The sequence below is a fragment of the Xyrauchen texanus genome, chromosome 22 (genome assembly GCF_025860055.1).
Source record: "Xyrauchen texanus isolate HMW12.3.18 chromosome 22, RBS_HiC_50CHRs, whole genome shotgun sequence".
NCBI lineage: Eukaryota > Metazoa > Chordata > Actinopteri > Cypriniformes > Catostomidae > Xyrauchen > Xyrauchen texanus.
The window spans coordinates 8,138,813-8,159,633 of record NC_068297.1 but is presented as its reverse complement, the minus strand read 5'-3'; the positions used below and the strand labels follow the sequence as shown (position 1 = coordinate 8,159,633).

Genomic DNA, 20,821 nt, shown 5'->3' with positions numbered 1-20,821 from the left:
TTGACTTAACATACAACTCAATCCTTACTTGACAGCATTAGTCACCATTTACTTTAATTTAATGAAAAAGAGTAGCTTGGAGATTATGCAAAACATCTCCTTTTGTGCACTATGGAAGAACGTCATACAGGTTTGGAACAACTTTTTTGGATGAACTATAGCTTTAATATGAGCAGTGACTCTTTCCTTTGGGTATCATACAGATGTGACACCTCACAGGTATTTGGAGGAGGAGAAATCGGCTTAAATGCTAAACATTTTCTAACAAAGATTACAAGGCAATGTGGTTTCTTTCTCACCTGAATACACAGTGTCATGCTCGCAACACACACACAAACAAATAAAATATATATATGCATCTGTGTGTTGTACAGACCGTTATAATTTATAACTTCATATCATCATTGAAAGTACCTAAAGCATACAGATGAACATGAACAACCAGCACGCTCCTTTAAAAACAACCGGAGCAAACATATTGTAAATAGCTCGTATGGACGTTGTATGATTTAAAGTGTTGACCATCAATGCTTATGTTTGTATTTTAGAGCCATATAAAATCCTTTACATTTGGGGTAAATGTCTGAATAAAAAATACAAATAAAAAAAAAGGCACTGCCATTTGTTATTCTACATAGCCTATTCTAGATATGACCTCTCAGCCTCTAGCATGCATCTCTAAATTATAAATAACCATGTTTTTCTTTTCTTTTTACATTTAGCTCTTTAGCTCTTTCTTTCTTTCTTTCTTCATAAACATAGGATTCTTTTAAAATATATATTTTTTATATATGTATATGTACGTCAGCCTGCAGTCAATACAGGACATCGGCTCTCGAAAGTAACAAAACGAAAACATAATAAAGAAATAAATCAAAGAGCAGAAAGACCCTTGTTACAGTATAGATGCAAGTTTTAAAAAATCAACAAAAACAAAATAAATAAAATCAATCAGCATCGGATGTGTTGCAATATGCTAATGTACAGAACCTATTACAAAACAATCCAAGGATAAAGGCATGATCAACTGCAAAATTCATTGTGTTGCGGAATACCAAGGTAGCATAAGTATACGTTAAAACTGTTACAGCATTGTTTATTTTTGCTGCATGGTTGCAGTCAAATGCATTTGGATAAAAACATACTAAAGCTTAAAGGAATAGTCCGTGTTCAGTAAGTTCAGCTCATTCGACAGCATTTGTGGCATTATGTTGATTACCACAAAACAAATATTTAGACTTGGAAAAATCTGGGTTACAGTTACTCACAATTGAAGTCAATGGTGCTAATTTTTGGAAGGCGTCGATTAGGCTTAACTTGTATTGAACCTGGAACATTCTTTTAAATTGACCCAATCCAATGTGAGTTTCTACAAAACGTTGAGAAGTGCCACATCGGTGAAAGAGATCCGTCTAGCAAAAAACAGCAATACTCATAATTTTTTAATATTCAATCACAAGTAAGCGGCATTCATCGTAAATATCTACAATGCATTTGGCATTTAACTTACTGTAATGTAACAGTTGAGGTGATCAGACAAGTCAACTTTCAGAAATTCAAAACAGCAACAGAAAAACAGCAAGATCATGTAAAACAATGCAAACAAAACTGGCTCTTTGTTTACAACGATGTGACAAAGTAAAAAAAAAAAAAAACACTCTCTTTAAAATACACCATCTAGAAAGGGGGTTAGCCAAACTACATTTATAAGTAAATTGCAAAAAAAAATAATAATAATATTATTATTGTCTTTTGACAATCGGGTCATTTTTTTCCCCATAACAATAAAGCAAACTAGGAAAAACAAGTCAAAAAAATAACTAGGTTGTTATTTGAGATGTACTTATGGTTACCAGCCATAGCAAAGTTAATACCCATGTATCTTAAATAATACATCTAAATGAATACAATAACCTCTACATCAATAATAGAAAAAGAATAAATAATCATTTGAATCTCAATTTCTTTTTTTTCATTCAAATGGCAGTGATGATTGGCTTTTCATACACATAAACAAATACATCTCTAAACGAGATGCAAATGTACAAAAACACAAGATGCCACACAATGGTTTTAGAGCTATGCCAAACCGTTCTCTAACATGCTTTGTAATGCAACGCCTGCTACCATTCTGTTTAAGGCATCATGCACTAGTTTGGAGGCACCAATCATAACTGACACACTGCATAGTCAACATAGCACTTAAAACAGTGTCATTGGGTGGCATGCATGAGACAGCGACATTCTTTAAGGCAGCTTTTAACGTGTAAGTGTATGCGTGTATGTTTTCCTTGCCTCAACACCTGAAATTCTTCTTAAAATAAAACACCACTCAGTGGATGTCAAAGTGCCTCTTTACCCTGCGCACAGGAGTACAACAATTCTGTCAGTTAAATCATGGTTTCTTTGGATCAGCCAAATGTACAAAAACTTGAGGTGTGGGTCGGTGTGTTGGCGTATCCCTCCATCCGAGAACTATGTTTTACAGTCCTCCTGCGTGGTGGTGTAGTGTATCTTTTGAGGGAATTGTGGGGTAATGGAGGCGTGGGCTCACTATGCCAATAGCTTTCCTTGAAAAAGTTGCACAGCGTGCACAGTTCCATGTTGCCAGTCCAGTTCCTGTTTGTAAGACGCCCAATTATGCACCCCCTCCACCCAAGTTACGCATCACACAACATAGCCGATGAAAGTCTATTGCACGCTATTGCAAATTCACTTTTGATGGTTTATAGCAAAAATTCACAGCACCAAGGGCAGGAAAAGCGAAGCTTTTACAGGAAAAATCAAAATAATAAGATACAATACCAATCACTTAACACCCTCATAAAAGGACTTTAATGTCCCAGATTAAAACAGTTATAGCAAAAACCCTTCTAGATTTAAAATCAGACCCTTTCCATGCAGAAAATCGGATCTTCACTTGTAAGAGTCCAATATTGTCTGCCTAAAGTGTAAACAAACTAGTTTTATACCTGGCATGATTAACTAATAATGGCTGATATTAAGACAATACTGAAAAAAAGAAAGAATCTAGTCTCATTTATTGGTAACTTTCTAAGAAGACGTGCCACTGCATTGTGCAGAGTTTCACCGCCAGGTGGCGCACTGCACTAATAACTGGTGCATTAGTGTTGCAAATCTGTTACAGTGAATTTCATCTCTGTTTATTAAGGATATTTCGGTACGACAGAAATATTTGACAATCTACGTCCCGCTGATATAGTGTACCACAAGTGTTGAGATATCCCAAATAAATATGTTAATGTACTACACAGAGACCTGTTAAAAACTTCCATATGAAACCTAGGACATTGGCAAAATCGATTAAACAAAATATCAGCATACCCTCTAACTGATATGCATTTACAGATAGCATACAAATTCAACAGTAAAGGCCCACAGGATATCTGTGTCTACAACATTTCCACTGAATTTCACAGAGTTCTACACGCACCCCAACACTTGCATGTTGGATTTTGAAATATTTTGGCCAATTAGACGATGCTAAGGTTGGGGGTTTGAGTCCCAGGGGACACATATAGGCCTACTTGAATACATTGCAAGTCACTTTGTATAACAATGTCTGGCAAATGCATACATTTACTTTTTATTTTTACCATATCTAACCCTCCTGTTACGTTTAGGTCACTATTGACCTGTTTAAGAGTTAAAAAAAGTGAAAAGCTAAAGTCTGTTGATTACATGATATCAGTTGATTAATTTATTTGTATTTTTTATGATAATTCTTTATATTTATGCGATGTCACAATGTTTTGGGTGACAACAAGGGAATAGTTAGGTGGTTGCTTGAGCATTACTAATTGGATGCAAGTCAAAAGAGACCACCCCAAAGTTATTATGACATCCTGATCCATAAGTATGTGTATAAAAGATTCATTTTGGAAGTCTATGGCAATTTTAGTGGAAGTCTATGGCATTTATTTACTTTGTTTCAAACAGATTCTAATTTTCATCTTGTTTTTCTCAATTTGAACTGTACAGTACAGTATATCTACTGTACCACTTCTGATATATTCAGTAGGTGGTGCTCATCCAGATTAAATGCTATTTCAAAAAGCTTGTGTTAATTGTGTAAAACAAGCCTTTGGCAATGTTAATGCTCATAACAAAATGGAAGGTGCTTTATATCTACTACTGTTCTCTACCGGGTCTTTTTTGACCCGAACAAAACAGCTGTTTGGAATTTTCTCCAATACAGAAGGGTTTACTACACTCTGCAGATTTCCCTCCTAAATCAGCATTGAAAATGAAAATATGTTTGCATATTCCATCTGGACCTCCGCATCTCTGACCTACAAGTTTCCCTGCTGCTCTTCAACCTACACACATCTACTTGCATTTGCTGGCATTTCTCCCAAATGTACAAAAAAAACCCTTGTCTGCTCATATCTGCTGAAACTAGAGACAAACTGCGACCTCCTGATTTCCCTCGACCCCTGCTCCTTACGTCAGAATCCATCTACGACATTCCTAGCTCCCTTTACATCACCACCGACTACATCACTTCCTGTTTTCCCCTTCCAATCACATCTCTTCTCTGCTCTCTCTCACATTCCCTCTCTATCTTTCTTTGGAGTACCATCCGTAGCTCTAGCTCTGTCTCTTAACTGTGTTGCAACAGCTTTCCTGCTGGCACAAAATAAAACTATGAAAACAAAACGGCAAAAACACATTTGTAAACTATGACGCCGTTTAGGATCCTAAAGCTGTACACTGTCCCCGGATTTTGACAATCCTTGGCAGTATTAAATGTAAACAACATACTATTACGTAATATTTTTAGACTCTGCACAGAGGTACTTCATTAAACCTCTGAGCAATGAACAGAAAACATCTTATCTGTAACAACATGTCTGTTAGCTGGTTTCGTGTGCTGGTTGCTTTGGATATGTTGTGACATGACGTCCTATACAGCCACCACTCAGGAAGTGCTGCTACTGACGGACCGCTCTTAATGGCCTGTCGATGCACAGACCCTTTGTGGCATTCTTCTAAGGAACTGCAGGTTTGAAATGTCCCACATTTTGTGTTAAAGATGTGATTCTCTCAAAATCAAATGTTAACGTGCTGAAGTGGTCAAGGTGACAGAACTTGCTTGAGTGAAGCCTTTTCGAATATGGTGATTGGCACTGTGTAATCCATGCCCCAAGACAGAGGGGCTTGTGACCTCGCGATGACCTTTTCCTTTGCAGCCGGGTATGCCATCTCCCTGTGCACCCTCTGCTTTTATATAGTTGAAGTTCGGTCAACACCATCTATGGAAAGAAGTGACATCACAGTTTGTGAAGACAACCAAGTATGTGACTTTTTTTGTGGCTAAAACATTTTGTTCTTCCCGAACCTCTGGTACAGTTACTTAAATGTAGGATTGTAAAATAACAAAAGCTGTAATTTAAGGAAAATGGGGAAAATATAATGAATTAGGATGACGTCAAACTGGATCACCTAAATGTATATTAAATTTAACAACAACAAAAAAACACACTAATTTAACAGAAACATGGGGTGCGTTCCATTCAGAAGTGATCATCTCTAAGCCCTGTTCCCTTTGAAGACATAAACATCCACCGAGAGAGCTTTGTAGGGCTAAACAATGTCCGACTCAATGATAATGTCAGTCAAAAGGCATTTTTATTTGTAATTCTGTTTGGAACGACCTTAAAGTGTGGCTATCATGCAGCATCATTTATGCCGCTTGGAATGCAGGGATGGAGATAAACAGTATTAGGTGATTCTCACGAAACCCCTCGGGACTATTCAGATTTTTTGAATTGTGACATTATTTTCATGAGACTTAAAGGGATAGTTCACAATTTTTTTTTTTAATTCTCTCATCATTTACTTACCCTCATTATAACCCAGGTGTATATGACTTTCTTTCTTCAGCAGAACACATTTGAAGAAAAATATCTCAGCTCAGTAGGTCCTTAAAATGGAAGTGGATGGTGATCTTACTTTTGAAGCTCCAAAATTCACAGACAGTCAGCATAAACATCATCCAAATGTCTCCAGCGATTAAATTAATGTCTTCAAATGTGACACGATTGCTTTTGGTGCGAAAAAAAAAAGATCAATATTTAAGTACTTTTTAACTATAAACAATCACTTCCGGTAATATACAGGCGCGTACCGCTGCTGACCGGAAGCGATTGTTTATAGTCAAAAAGTACGTAAACATTGATCTTTTCGCACCAGAAGCGACCTTGTCGCTTTAGAAGACATCAATTTAACTTCTGGAGTCGTATCGATGATCCTTTATGACTGTCTGTGATTTTTGGAGCTTCAAAAGTCTGATCACCATCCACTAGGATCTACTGAGCTCAAATATTTTTTCATTTTATTTCAAATGTGTTCTGGTGAAGAAAGAAAGTCATACACACCTGGGATATCATGAAGGTGAGTAAATGATGAGAGAAATTTCATTTTTGGGTGAACTAACACTTTGAGCACATTTTACCCCCAATTCTCATTACCGTAATACATACGGATATTTTACTTAAACTATTCCAATTGTTTTCAATTATGATTTTAATAACCATAGCAATATTTTCTCTTTTACTGTATTACTGTATTTAATTATTTTTAAATTTACAAAATGTTTATAAAATCAGCGAAAATTAAAAGCAATACTAAGGGAGCACTACTATGATGTATAAATACTTCACTGTTTAAATAATGTCATTTTTTTACATTGCTGTAATAAGAATTAGGGTAAAAAGGGCATAACTGTCATGAAAATAATGTCACAAAAAAAAGAAAACTCAATGCCTCTAAAAATGGGCTTCATTTTCATTATGCAAAATGTAACTTCATATTAGTTTCTTTTGATTTTGAAGTAAACTAATTTAAACAAATGTTTAATGAATATTTATTTCTTCAGAAAAACAAAACAAATGCACAATGCAGCCCAGGGACTTATTGACAATATTTTGTGTTATTTTGAAAATTGTTGTGGCTGATGCATTGTATAAAGCTTTCAGCAAGGGAGCACTTCAAAAAGTTAATTAATGTTTTGGACAGGGGAAAAACAATTAAAGGGTTCAAAGAAATAAAAGTTGTGTTATTGTATTTTTTTAAGTTTCGGCACTTTGTAAGCATAGACATTTTTTTCCTTATTATGAGACGGTCTGATATATTTTGTCAATTGGAGATTGTTGTGTCTGATGTGCTTTCACCAAAAAAGCACTTCAAAAAGTTAATACATTTTTGTAGAGAGGGGAAAAACAACATAAGGTTGTAGAAGTCTACGCACTTCAGAAGTGTAGCTGTGTTTTTTGACCCTTTTAATTAGTGTCAGAGGCTATGGGCACACTAATAGATTTTCTTTTGACAACACATCTTTTTCACTATGTTTAGGCCTTCCGTCCACACTGAGATGGCGTTTTTGTACAGAGAAAATTGAGCTTTTCCAAAATGCTCTCCCAAGTGTATAAATTTGAAAACGTGTGGACAGGGAAAATCGAGATATCTGAAAACGATGATGTATTTGTTGAAATGTGATACAGTCATGTGATCCATCCAACCCAAAACAATCAAGATGGCGGCCCACATTGTAGCGGTGCTGTTGTGTCTGCTATTTATTTTGAGGGCATTGTTAAAGGTAAATTTTACTTGGTACAAACTTTACATTGCATTCTTTCAAAGGCGACAGGAAATTAACACAGAATTGCATTTGAGGACAATTGAATTTCAGACCATACATGGAAATGAGGCATGGCGACTCTTTTGAGTTGTTTTTGCATGTGCAGTAAGAGGATTTAATTGTTTGCATACGTTTCAGTGTGGACGAGCAACTTTTGGAAAACGTTTGAAAACGGTGGAGTCATGCAGTTCAAAACTGTTTCATCCAATTCCATTCTCATGAATTGAGAATGAAATGAGATTTGGCACCAGCACTCTTTTATAAACAAACATTGTACAATCAGCACATATACAGAAAAGTACAGTTAATGCCTTCAGATATGGACTTGCCATTTGGGACAATAATTTAAGTTATCGACAAGTAGCTTAATGTTTACAGAGATGGATTTGTCGATCTCGTCAACTCATGATGAAGTCGTGGATGGTAATCATTGAGACAATGGGTTTGTTTCCTAGAGCAGGAAGTGAAGACGTACCTCCAAGAGCGTGTTCGGTCATGCTGAGACATAGGGACTCCAAACGGTTATTGATGTCTGGCTCAGTCACAGGCACCTGTAAATCTGCAAAAAATATGTGTTAACACTAAAGAATAATGACGTCATTGTAAGAAATAAAATATGCTAGGTCAAATACTGTCTTTCACGCAAAATGCCTTAAGTGTTCCGAGCTACAATTGTATTATCTAGGTCTGACTTAATCAGATTGGTACATGTTTACAGTACATGACATTTTAAAAAGATGAATTACTATTTTAGTCCGACTTGGAACTTTTAAAGTGCATGATTGATGTATGGATGTCTTGATATACCACTGATAGTAAGAAGTCATTTGGACATTTTTTTCAAATAATTAGAGAACAAATAGTGGACAAAGATCCATTTCAAACTTTCTGAAAAGTTAGGACAAAGCCTTCCATTCACACCCTAATTATCTTGCGTACTACAACAGATCAATAGCTCCAAATTACAACCTCTAATTTAGCACCATTACACTCTGCAAATTTCACTGAACTGACTGCGAACATCTTGGTTACATAGTTCCCTCAGTGGAAGGGTACACCACCCTACAGTATGCACTCTGTTTTGAAAAAGACTTGTTTCTCAGTCTGCTCGGGCTGGGTCAGCCAAAACTGCTCTTGTGTTTAGCTGAGTCAACAGCAAACAGGCCTTTGAAAATCCCTTGTGGGCAGGAAGAGCTGAGTTAGACAACCACTGCCTGGACAGAAGTTATTTTTAAGCAGTAAATCCTGTGAGGCCCCTGAAATCGTTCTTAAAGTACTCTGTTGGCCCCCTGTGATGCCTTTGCATAAATAAAGGTGATTATCTTAACAGATTCAGATTAAGAGTGCAAGGCATGTGGAACAAAGCAAATCATTGCAACATCCATACTAGCACAAAAAACACCCTCATCTGCTGGTTTCCTGTGGACGTCTCTTTCTTCTGCAAAAAGAGGCAGAGTATTTTTTTAGATCAATGAGACACAGCAAGCTAAAGGAAGTCAGTTGAGAGTAAAGCCACAGACTGGGAGGAACATCTGGAACAGCTGTTCCATTTGAATGTGTGTCAGTGGAACACCCGGCACTGAGCTTGGGATGCGAGTTGAATGATGTGTGCAGAATATGGAAAAGCTTTGCTTTAAAAACTTTCAGCCCTAAGGTTGAGTGACACAAAGTCTTTTTAGCAAGTCAGTCCTCTCTGCAGCCATCTTTGGAATGCTCCCGGTGAGCTATTTTCTATATAAACAAGCAGCATAAAAGTGCAGCTCCTCTCTACTTGAATGGGAAAGACAGTAATCTCCAAAAAGGTTGGTCAAGATTATGATCAAAGAACATATTTCAAATCAGCAGTTAAATCTGACAACACTATTATCATAAATTGTGCTTCTTTACCCCAGAGTACGCTAAAAATTAGAGATGTGCGAGACTAGTCGACTAAACAGTTCTGATGCTGAACAGTTCTAGAATTACTAGTCGGTCAATATTTTTCCCCATTAAACTGTTCAACGTTTTTACACATTTACATATGGCTTTATATCTTTAAAGAGGCAGGACTTAAATTACTGTCATATTAATGTTACACATATAAAATATAATTATTACTACAAATACAGAACTATTTAAAAAAAAGAGGATATCTGGAGCAGATACAAAGTTGTATATCACCGGTTCTTCCCTCAAATTTCTCTCATTTATTTTAACTGAAGTGGTCCTTCTCTGCCAAATAGTCTCTGGCGATATAGTTAAAAAATTATGTCTCGATATTTTTAAGTCTTTTGATATCTCAATATTCATGTATTTGCTGTAAAATGGCTTAAAATTGTGATTTTTCTCAATCAGAGGAACCTTAATTTCAACGAAACAGTCGTTGAAGCCAAGTAAATTTAAAATGTTTCATGTAAGAAGTAGAATACAGTCAAAAACTTAGCATTAAATAATCAAGGCATAATTTTTCCAATTGTAAAACTATAATAATCATGATTTTTGTTGGCCAAAAAAGTATATTAAAATTGCTCAAGAAATTAAAGACGTTGCTTGATTTTACATAGGGTTATCTGTCCTCTATTAGCCGGGATGTTCCGTATTTTAGGCGAAATAAAGACATCCTGTATAGAAAACCTATTGTCCCGTATTTTAAGTATCAAGTTCCCCCCTCCCCAGGACTGACGGCATTAAAAGGCTACATTAAAGGCAGGAAAGGTTTTTAAACTGTTGCTTCACAAAAGTTATCTGGGGATTTGTGTAAGAGACAATAGCACACCAGCTCTGGCTGAGCAGACTGTGAGTCACAGATAAACAGCGTGTTGCAGCACCGATCTCTTACCTGTTTGCTGGAACATGGCCATGGTTTGTGGGTTGGTGTGGACCGGTAGCGATCGAGTCCTCTGAACTGAGCTGTGGGTGCGGCTAGGCATGCTATTACTGCCCCCTGGGTTGGCAAACCACAAACCCTAACAAAAACACATATGCCAGACAAATTAACATCACGTCATTGCAAAATCTGTGCTTACATCATTTGAAGGTTTCAGAAAAGAGATACTAGGTTTGATAAGTAAGAAATAGACGTAAACAACCAGTCAAAAGTTTGTACACACCTACTCATTCTTTATAAGTAGTATTTTCCAACTTTTAGAAAATGAATAAAGTCATAAACACAATTAAATAACACAAATGGAAGAAGGGGAATGATGTAGTTGGTAGAAAAATGTTAACCAAATAAAACAAAATATATATTTTTCCTTCTACAACGTAGCCATCCTTTGCTCTTTTCTCAACCAATTTCATGAGGTGCATCCTAGGATGCTTTTTTAACAGTACTGAAGGAGATTCCATGCAAGCAGGTTTCTTTTCCTTCATTTTCTGGTAAAACAGTTAACAAAGTAATTTTAAAAGTACATTTGAATTTTGTAAATTAATTCATATGCAGGGGCAATTTATATTTGCCTACAAAACTAATTTAAAGCAAGATACACCCTTTCGATCCTTTAGATGTTTGTGTCCAAACATTGGTCATACTGTGATAATGAAAACAAAATCTCACATAAAAACTGAAAGCACTTCTGATGATTATGAAGAACTTTTGCTTTGTTTTAAATGTAAAATTATTTGTAAAAGCGTATCCCTTCTCATTGATGCCCCGTGAAGTAATGTTAAAGGGATAGTGCACCCAAGTTAAAATTTCTGTCATCATTTACTCACCTGCATGTTTTAAGAACACAAAAGGAAATGTTGGGCAGAATGTTAGTCTCATTCACCATTCATTTTCATTGTATGGAAAAAAAGATTAAAAAAAAATTGAATGGTGACTGAGACTGTAATGCCACACATGTATGGAATGATTTTCCGGACATTATTCAAAAGGAATTGCAAATTGTATTTGCAATTGCGTTTTCAATTTGTGGACGCATAAAATGTGACATAATCCAAACGCAATTGCAAATCGCGCATTACCGCTTTGCAATTTCGTTTAGCTGAACGCACAGTGACTGCCAGATTTCAAATGGAAAAGCAAAGTCCGTTTGCAACTGTGTTTCCCATATCTTACGAGTTTTGGCCCTGTCATATTTAAATAGCAATTTCAATTACCACGCCTGCTTTTTCACTTTCTCAGCGTCGCGTATGTAGCCAGCCAAAACTCAAATGGAATACTAATTCCCTTAGTATTTCCATTTCCGATGCCTTACACGGAAACCTGTCAATCAGGGTCAAGGGTGGGATTATGCTATGGAGCGTGTTTGTCTTGGGAAGAGACGTCACTCACAGTCGACGGTCAAGATCAAATAAACCGGCGTCTGTTCAGGGCATCACCTCTTTATTTATTTTGTATTTATTTTAATGTTTATTTGACAGGGACAAATGCATAGAACATTGCTTTATAAAGAATACAAAGTAGATGCCACGCATAAATGTTTCTAGCCATGACTAATTTGCAACCCCTGTCCCTGGTTAGGCTTATAAATTTAAAACAAAAATTACAGAGTATTGAGTTTAAGATTTATAATTAATAAAATACATACAACAAATACATCCCATATATGAAATAAGATATGGGCTTAAGTAGATGTGGAAGTCCCTATAAATCAAAGTCTAGACACATTTAACAATACAAGAACACAAAAGGGTGCATATGTCTGTGCGTGCTCACATATGCAACATTATGTTTGTATGCATTGTGTTATGTCCTGTACAGTCAGTGTTCACAAAGTTGTTTCAGTTTCAGCCATTACTTTAAATGTGTATTAAAAACCTTGAAGTCTGTCAATGTTTTAATTTCAGATGCATTCCACAAATGTATGCCTCTTACTGAAAATGATGTCTGACCAAATGTTGTTCTACGCTTTATGGCTATAGTTTCCACTTATTGTGCCTCTAGTTCTTATTCCGCTCTTTTGTTTATGTACTAGTTGACAGAATATTTCTGGTGCAACGTTGTTCACACACTTAAAAATTAGTTTTAAAAAAGAAAAATTTACAAAACTGTCAAAACTCAAGATATTATGCTTCCTTAGAATGATGCAGTGATGCCATCTTACAGATTTCTGGTCCATTACTTTTAATGCTTGTTTATATAATGACTCTTGACCGTCGACTGTGAGTGCCGTCACTTCCCAAGACAAACTACATACGCGACGCTGAGAAAGTGAAAAAGCAGACGTGGTAATTGAAATTGCTATTTAAATATGACAGGGCCAAAACTCGTAAGATATGGGAAACAAAGTTGCAAACGGACTTTGCTTTTCCATTTGAAATCTGGCAGTCACTGTGCGTTCGCTTAAACGAAAATGCAAACGGTAATGCGCGATTTGCAATTGCGTTTGGATTATGTCACATTTTATGCGTCCACAAATTGAAAACGCAATTGCAAATACAATTTGCAATTCCTTTTGAATAATGTCCGGAAAATCATCCCATACACATCTCTGTTTTTGTTCAACAGGAAAAGAAAAACAGTCATACGAGTTTGGAATAACATGATGGTAAGCAAATTATAGCATTTTAATTTTTGGGTGAACTATTCCTACAGATGTGACTTTTCTCAGCTAGATCCAGGGAGATATTATTTTACAGTATATACACTGAGAAATTGATTTCATGTGAATTGATTTCATTTCTCTCTCACTCTCTCTCCCTTCATCTGATTCCCTCTCCCCCTTTGCCGGCCCCTCCCATACAGAGGAGCAGGGAAAAACAGGAAATGCCTGTACACTGTTCTCACTGACTCTAACTAGCTCCCTCTCTCTTTCTCCTAGTTTTTTCCACTCCCTTCTCCCCTCTCTCCAGTTGCTCCTCTCCCCAGATATAACTCATCAGCCATTAAATGCATCTAACTCCACTGTCCACAGTCTCTGAACCAGGGAGGCAGTTGAAACTTCCTCCCATTGTAAGCATGCCTAGAAAAATGTTTAAGCAGACACACAAGAATGCCAGGTTATCATTACGCTTCCAAAACCAGATCCTCAGTTCATCACCTCATGGTGATGTAGGAATTCTGGAATGCTGAAAATTGCCTGCATTTCCATCCACTTCAAAAAGTAGTGCACTCTTAATTTGAAATGTGTGGTCATTTACACTTTGGGTTTGGTGTTCTTTAAAAAAAGATAATTAGGGAAGTGTGATATTATATGTGAAAATAGATTGATACTATACATTTTCTGAATGTGAGTGGTGCTTGCCCTTGCACAACTCGCCGCCACAATGTGTGGGTGGTTGCTAGGGCATTGCTAGGCAGTTGGTATGGTGTTCTGGGTGGTTGCTTAGATGCCCAGTCCAACAGAGCTAACCCCAAGTCTCAATGAAGGTCCTTAGATATGACTCGGGTCCCTCCTTCAATGTAAGTCTATGGGATTCTTTTCACCCATTTCATTGTCCGACAGGTGAAAATCACGAGGAACAGCACAACTCCAACTTTGGTAATGTTTAGACCTTTGGGTTTGGGGTTTGTTCAAATCCCTAAGCTTAAGCATGAGCAATTGTATTAGTGATGCTTGCCTTAGCAAACAGCACTAATCACAAACCTGTCGCCCCTGTTTCAGGCCAGTAGGGGTGCTGCTGCTGCTCCGGGGGGTTGGTCCGAACAGGCCAGTGGTACCCAAAAGGCTGAGTCTTGCACCAGGCAAACTCCGCATCTGATACTGCCTCAGGTTCCTCCGGGTGGGCATGCCGCTGCCCAGGCAGCCCGTGGTAGGAAGGGAGTTGGATTGGCCGTAACGGCTACTGCAATACATTTAATGCAGAAAATAACAGTGAGTCAAACAACACTCAGATGATTTGATTAGCAAACATATGGCCAGAAACGTACTTTACACAAGTACACATATGCAGTTGCGAGTGTTTGGCCAACGCATTGCCAGTGCGCACCCCCTTGTGAAAACTGTGCTGGTAACAAACCTCAGTACTCAAGAGTTATAAGAGAAAGAGTTATTTTGTAAGTCTGTGTCATTAAACTGGATTTGTTATTATTCAAGTAAATTGCTTGAGTAGTTGACTTGAAAGCGAAAACTTACTTGTGTTATTAATTGCTGTCTGACATATTTTAAAACTCAACTTTGAATGAAATCGAGCTAGGGTGGAAAGAAGTGTCTGCGTTCACGTACTTGCACAGAGTAAAGGAATAGTAAAGGAATTCTCACCCTCATGTTGTTCCAAACCTGTACGACTTACGGTCTTCCATGCAACACAAAAGGAAATGTTGGGTAATATGTTAGTTAGTTTCAGTCCTTTTTCACTTTAATTGCATGTTTTGTCCATACACTCAAAAAGAATGGTGACAAAGGTGGTCATTCTGCCTAAAACCTCCTTTTGGTTTCCACAGAAGAAATAAAGTCATATGGGTTTGGAACAACCATTGGTGTATGAGTGTGAGTGTGAATGTGTGTGTGTGAATGGGTGATTGGGACAAAGTGTAAAGCGCTTTAGTAACCTCTAAGGTTAAAAAAAGTGCTATATAAGTACAGACCATTTACCATTTACCATAAGGGTGGAAAAAAGTAAAGGACAATTTTCATTTTGGGGTGAACCCCGAATGTAAGGGAACAAAATTACCCAACTATTTTCCAGTCAGATTCTTTAATATGTCTATCTGGCCTATAAAGACATTAAGGCAACAGATAGATATTATAAAAGCTGTAAAGGAATATTAGACCCAAAAATTATAATTCTCTTAGCATTACCTCATAAGTGTGAGTAAATGATAATTTCATTATTATTTTTGGGGTGAACTTTTTCATTAAGCCCCTGTTCAAGCTTTATAAAATAGGCATGTACTTTCAGAAAATTGTTTATTATCCAGGATAGATGTCATACAGTTAAGCACAAACTCTCTAACGTAAACTCTTAACAGAAAGGCCAAAGTATACTTTGTGCATCTAAGTTGCATATCGCTCTGTGCACAACATGCGTGACGTAAATTTCATCTTAATCCAGTCTGTGCAGGACGAGCCGGCTAGATTTTCTCAACTCGCGGATGCGGCCATCGCCTGTGTGCATTGAGTATCACAAAGTAGTTGTAGTAGGCATGCATCAAACACGTTCGTATTGACTCGCAGTCAGAAGAGTATACTCACAAAGGCAACACGGTCAACCAAGCATGAGTCGATCCTGAACATGCAAAAACAAAATATACCTGACCCTTAAGAGTTACTAAAGCTTTGTCAATGTAAAGCTTGTTTTTACAATGACAATAATTCTTTTTAATCTGTAATTGTGGCAAAAACTGGGAGATTCTTGTTAAGTATCACAGACTCTATTTACAGACCATGATGCAATCCAGTAGGGAGTGAGGACATTGACTCGCACTCCTAAACACTGTGTGGTCTGTGGTATGTGATCACCATTACAGTCTTAGCTCAACAAATACAGATGGGAAGAATTCTGCCCTAAATCAATCAACTTATCTGACAGGGCAATCCTCAAAAGGATTGTTCCAGCCAAATGCTTGCCCCCAGCACACTGTATGATCTAAGCCTATAAATCCCAAGCAACACAACTGGTTTAGTCAGGAAACTCAGGCTTATTAAATGTGATGACATGACTGTCAAGGATAAGATCTTCCACTGAAATTTACTCATATTTAGAAACTCTGCTGTTGCAGAATGAAGCAATGTTGCAAAGGGGTCACATTGAGAACAACATTACCATCCTGGATAACAATCCATTTTCCCTATAGTGCCTACTTTGTCTTAAAACAGAGGATGAAAGCTTCAATACTATTTGAGGTTCATTATGTCAGAAGAACATTGAAAGAAGCTGAAGGGTTAATTATGGAATTACACATACATCAAAGGGTTTTCTATTTTCTCCCCTTTTTCCCCCCCCCAACGTGGAATGCCCAATTCCCAATGTGCTCTAAGTCCTCGTGGTGGCATAGTGACTTGCCTCAATCCAGGTGGTGGAGAACGAATCTCAGTTACCTCCACGTCTGAGATCATCAATCCACGCATCTTATCACGTGGCTTGTTGAGAGCGTTAACGCGGAGACAAAGAGCATGTGGAGACTTCACTCTATTCTCCGCGGCACAACTCACCACACGCCTCACCGAGAGCGATAACCACATTATAGCGACCACGAGAAAGGGTTTGCCCATGTGACTCTACCCTCCCTAGCAACCGGGCCAATTTGGTTGCTTAGGAGACCTGGCTGGAGTCACTCTGCAAGCCCTGGATTCTAACTCGCGACTCCAATGGTGGTAGTCAGGTTTAAATGTACTCTTAAATTTAGCCTTTTGATAGTGACTTCTGAACGCAGTGAATGTCAATATAAGAAACTATTCCTTGTTTTGTCTACCACAAATGTTGCCCAAGATCTCCAAAATGCACACATTACCTTCGTCTGGGACCTGTTAAGTCCAGGAGAGTTTTACGCGAAATTGACCGGAACTGCACCTGCACCTGTTGTTTCCATGACAACAACCTCTTCTTCTGTGTCTCTGTGAAGGCCTGAATGGGGTTGGAGAAGTCAAAGTGGAGAGGGGTGGGAGTGTGACTCAGGGTTTCCATTCCAGCTCAAGACTGCTCAATTGTGCCAGAATTTTAGAGGAGCATTACACCTACCACAGAATCTGATAATTCTAGAACAAAGTCTAATGGGATTATTTATGGTTCTTATTTAATTGAGCATGTGTTTGTTTCAGCAGTTTAATTTATAAGCAAGAAAAAACAAACAAAGAGAATGAACAGCCTGAAGTTTAAGCTTGCTTTCTGGTGACTGTGGCAAAAGCACGTTTTATTTGTCTTTCTGGATAAGAATGCTTGCACACTGCATTTAATGTAAATGTAATTCTTTGTAAAAGTTTAGTAAGGTGTTTGAACATGACTGATTTAAAAAGGGACAACCAAAAACATTTTAAATTCATAAAAGGAGTAAGTCAGCATGATGTCCAGACTGCTCTTTTCCATACATCGAATGAAAATGGGTGTGGAATACTTTTGATATTTTTTTTTTCTTTTTGGAGCTTGACAGTCACCATCTACTTTCATAGCAAGGAAAAAGAGCAGCCAAAGAGAAAATAATATAATATGTGTTTCGAGCCACATAAGGGTGAGTAGATGAAGAATTTTCATTGTTGGGTCAAACTATAACTTTAACAAAATGATCAAGTTATTAATGACATAAAAATCTATCAATCATTAAGAATTGCAAAGTGAGAACATGGAAAAATTACCTAAGCCCATAAAAAACACTCACCTCATGGATTAGGGTCTTATCAATCAGCTGTAAGTAGGAACTAATGTTCTCCTCATCTGATCCGGAGACGAGGAGCTGTGTGCAAACTGTAAAAAAAAAAGATGTAAAAATAAAAATGATTTAAAGTCATTCATTCATTTAAAAATCTTCTTCCACAATGATAGAGCCACAGCACCACAACAGCAGGGACAGTCCAATTCTGTCATCAGTTACTCACCCTCATGATGTTGCAAACCGGTATGAAATTCTTCCATGAAACACAAAAGCAGATGTTAGGTTGAATGTAAGCCTCAGTCACCATTCACTTTGGAAAAACGATACAACAAAAGTGAATAGTGACTCCTAATGTGTTCCACAGAAAAAAAAAAAAAGTAAAATGGGTTTGGAACAACATTCGATTGAGTAATAGATGAAAGAATTTTCATTTGTAAATTAGATCTTTCAATCTAATCTGCTGCTCTGACTACTGCTGTCACTCTCAGAAGCAAGTTACATAACCTTTGTTTGCCTGTGCGACTCCATCTGACTATTTATCTGTCTGATACGGAGGTGTGGAAATGGAAAGCAATGACTTTAACATTCCTAAAAAACTAATCCCATTCTCAGATTATGAAAAGAACTATGTGTGAACCTTTGCCCATGACACGAGTGAACTGAGCAGGGATGTCTCCCTCGGCTATGACCGTGGAGCTGCCTTCTGTCTCTCCTCCGCCCAGGTGGGAGCTGGCGATGCTGCTCTTCCCCTCTGCACTCAGCAGGTGACGCTGTGACAACTCCTCTGTGCTACACGATTTAATGGGGGTCTGGATTAATTGGTGGAGCTCCTGTAAAGGGGCTCGAAGATTCCCTCCATCCAGTATGTCCTAAAAAAAGAGAAATATTAATGGAGAGAGAAGTCAATTGTGTGCACAAAGCCAAGCGCCCTTAAAGGGATAGTTCACACAAAAATGAAAATTCTGTCATCATTATCTCACCAAACAATTTTTAGAAGAATATTTCAGCTCTGTAGGTCCACACAATGCAAGTGAATGGTGACCAAAACTTTGAAGCTCCAAATAGCACAAAAAGGCATCATAAATGTATCAATACAACTCCAGTGGTTTAATTCATGTCTTCAGAACCAATACGATAGGAGTGGGTGAGGAACAGATAAATAATTAAGTCCTGTTTTACAATAAATAATCCTCACTGCCCAGTACGTGGCGATACGCACGAAGAACGCGAATAGCCTAAGACAAAAAAAAAGAAGAACTCTAAGGAGAGAAGAGCGCTTAGGAGGGACATTTAAAAGTGAAAAAGACTTACAATAAAAAAAAAAGACTTAAATATTAATCTGTTTCTATCATATCACTTCTGAAGACATGGATTTAACCACTAGAGTCGTATGGATTACTTTTATGCCGTCTTTATGTGCTTTTTGGAGCTTCAAAGTCCTGGTCACCACTCACGTGCATTGTATGGACCTACAGAGCTGAAATATTCTTCTAAAAATCTCTGTTAGTGTTCAGCAAAAGAAAGTCATACACATCTGGGATGGCATGAGGGTGAGTAAAGGATGACAGAATTTTCATTTTTGGGAGAACTGTTCCTTTAAGACTGATGTGTGACATTTATTTCAATGTTAAAATACTTTCTCTTATCCCTGCTTAATATGCAGAGACAACTATAAGTAAGAGACAAATATAAGTAAGCCATTCATAGGTTGATTTTGCTGACAAGTATAAACACTGTGGCTATGGGACTATCTGTTTGTTCAGCCAATGGCAGACGGAGGGATTTTTCATGAAAGCCGTTGGAAAACAGTGTTTATTTTTCGTATTCCATTTGCTGACAGAAATTACACACTTCTGTTTTCTGTCGTGTTTAGTGTGCACACCATACAACTGATCCCAGACTAGGGGCATCAATTACAAAATCATTCTCCTCCAAGACTGAACAGGCTAACAAACAACATGAAGTAAGTGGTTGCATTTGTTTTGCACTAATTTGCACAGAAGAGGAAAACATATGGATGAAACAGTGCTTGGTGAGACATGGGTAGAAATTAGATATATTTTATTTGTTTACTTATTTTGCTACCACTTCCCAGTGGATCGCTCTTTGATGCTCTATCGTTCTCTCTCTCTTTTAAATTGGCTGTTGCTCTTTCTTGCTCATCTTGACAGTGAGAAAACCTTCTGAAAAATTGGCCAGATTTCACGCAATATTTCAATATTGTGGGAGTTTTCAAACACTTTTGAAATATGTTGTAAGGTGTCTCACAAGTGTGCGCACTAGAAGAACATCAGTGACATGCATGTGCCTTGATCTGGGACTTCTTGTCACCAAATTAAAACATCAAAGGCAACAACATTGAGTCTTGTAGCATGCAATTGGCTTGAGAGAGAAAGATGACAAATAAATAGACGCAAGAGCAGTTCTTATATTCAAGGTTGTGGTGTAGCATTATTTTGGACGCTTCCATAAATTCAATATGAGCAACTGTCAAGTGTCAGGATATTTCAGACATGTAATGAGGTGGAAACTGACATGTGAGGACAAAATAAAGGTCTACCAAAAATACGTGCATGCTTGTTTTCCATCATGCATTGCGACTCTAGCCGGGCCCGACACATGAGCCACATTAAACCTTTAAATGGATGCGGCTATCAGGAGCAGGTGTCTTATTTCTGATGCTACAAATGCGTAGAGATTGAGAGCTTGATGAAAAGGTAGCACTGAAATTAGATGACATCTGGGTCCTTCCTGTCTCTTGTTGTTTCATTTGTTCCAAATATTACATCCTTGCATAACACAGATGACATGCTACAATTAACAAAGATGAAAATGATGGACTGCATGTGAAAATGATAATGGTACAAAAATGGAAACACTCTAGATTCCCTGTTGGTGTGGCTTTGTGGTTAAAGATCAAGACTACTCAGTAAAAGGTTGCTGGTTTGAAGCCCATGTTGTTATTGTAAAAATACAAGATATTCAGA

General features: G+C 37.6%; 1 protein-coding gene across 1 annotated transcript in view; it reads right to left on the bottom strand.

The window, feature by feature from the left end:
* Positions 1–1,429: 1,429 nt before the first annotated feature.
* The window catches only part of LOC127662242 (protein Smaug homolog 1-like), a 65,467-nt gene continuing 46,075 nt past the window's right edge, over positions 1,430–20,821 (bottom strand). The window contains exons 7-13 of the mRNA XM_052153352.1: positions 18,472–18,703; positions 17,841–17,926; positions 16,980–17,092; positions 14,173–14,371; positions 10,482–10,608; positions 8,139–8,222; positions 1,430–5,276 (exon numbers count right to left, since the gene is read on the bottom strand). Coding sequence (XP_052009312.1) covers positions 5,248–5,276; positions 8,139–8,222; positions 10,482–10,608; positions 14,173–14,371; positions 16,980–17,092; positions 17,841–17,926; positions 18,472–18,703 — 870 coding nt within the window. The 3' untranslated portion in view covers positions 1,430–5,247. The remainder of the gene's footprint in view (positions 5,277–8,138; positions 8,223–10,481; positions 10,609–14,172; positions 14,372–16,979; positions 17,093–17,840; positions 17,927–18,471; positions 18,704–20,821) is intronic.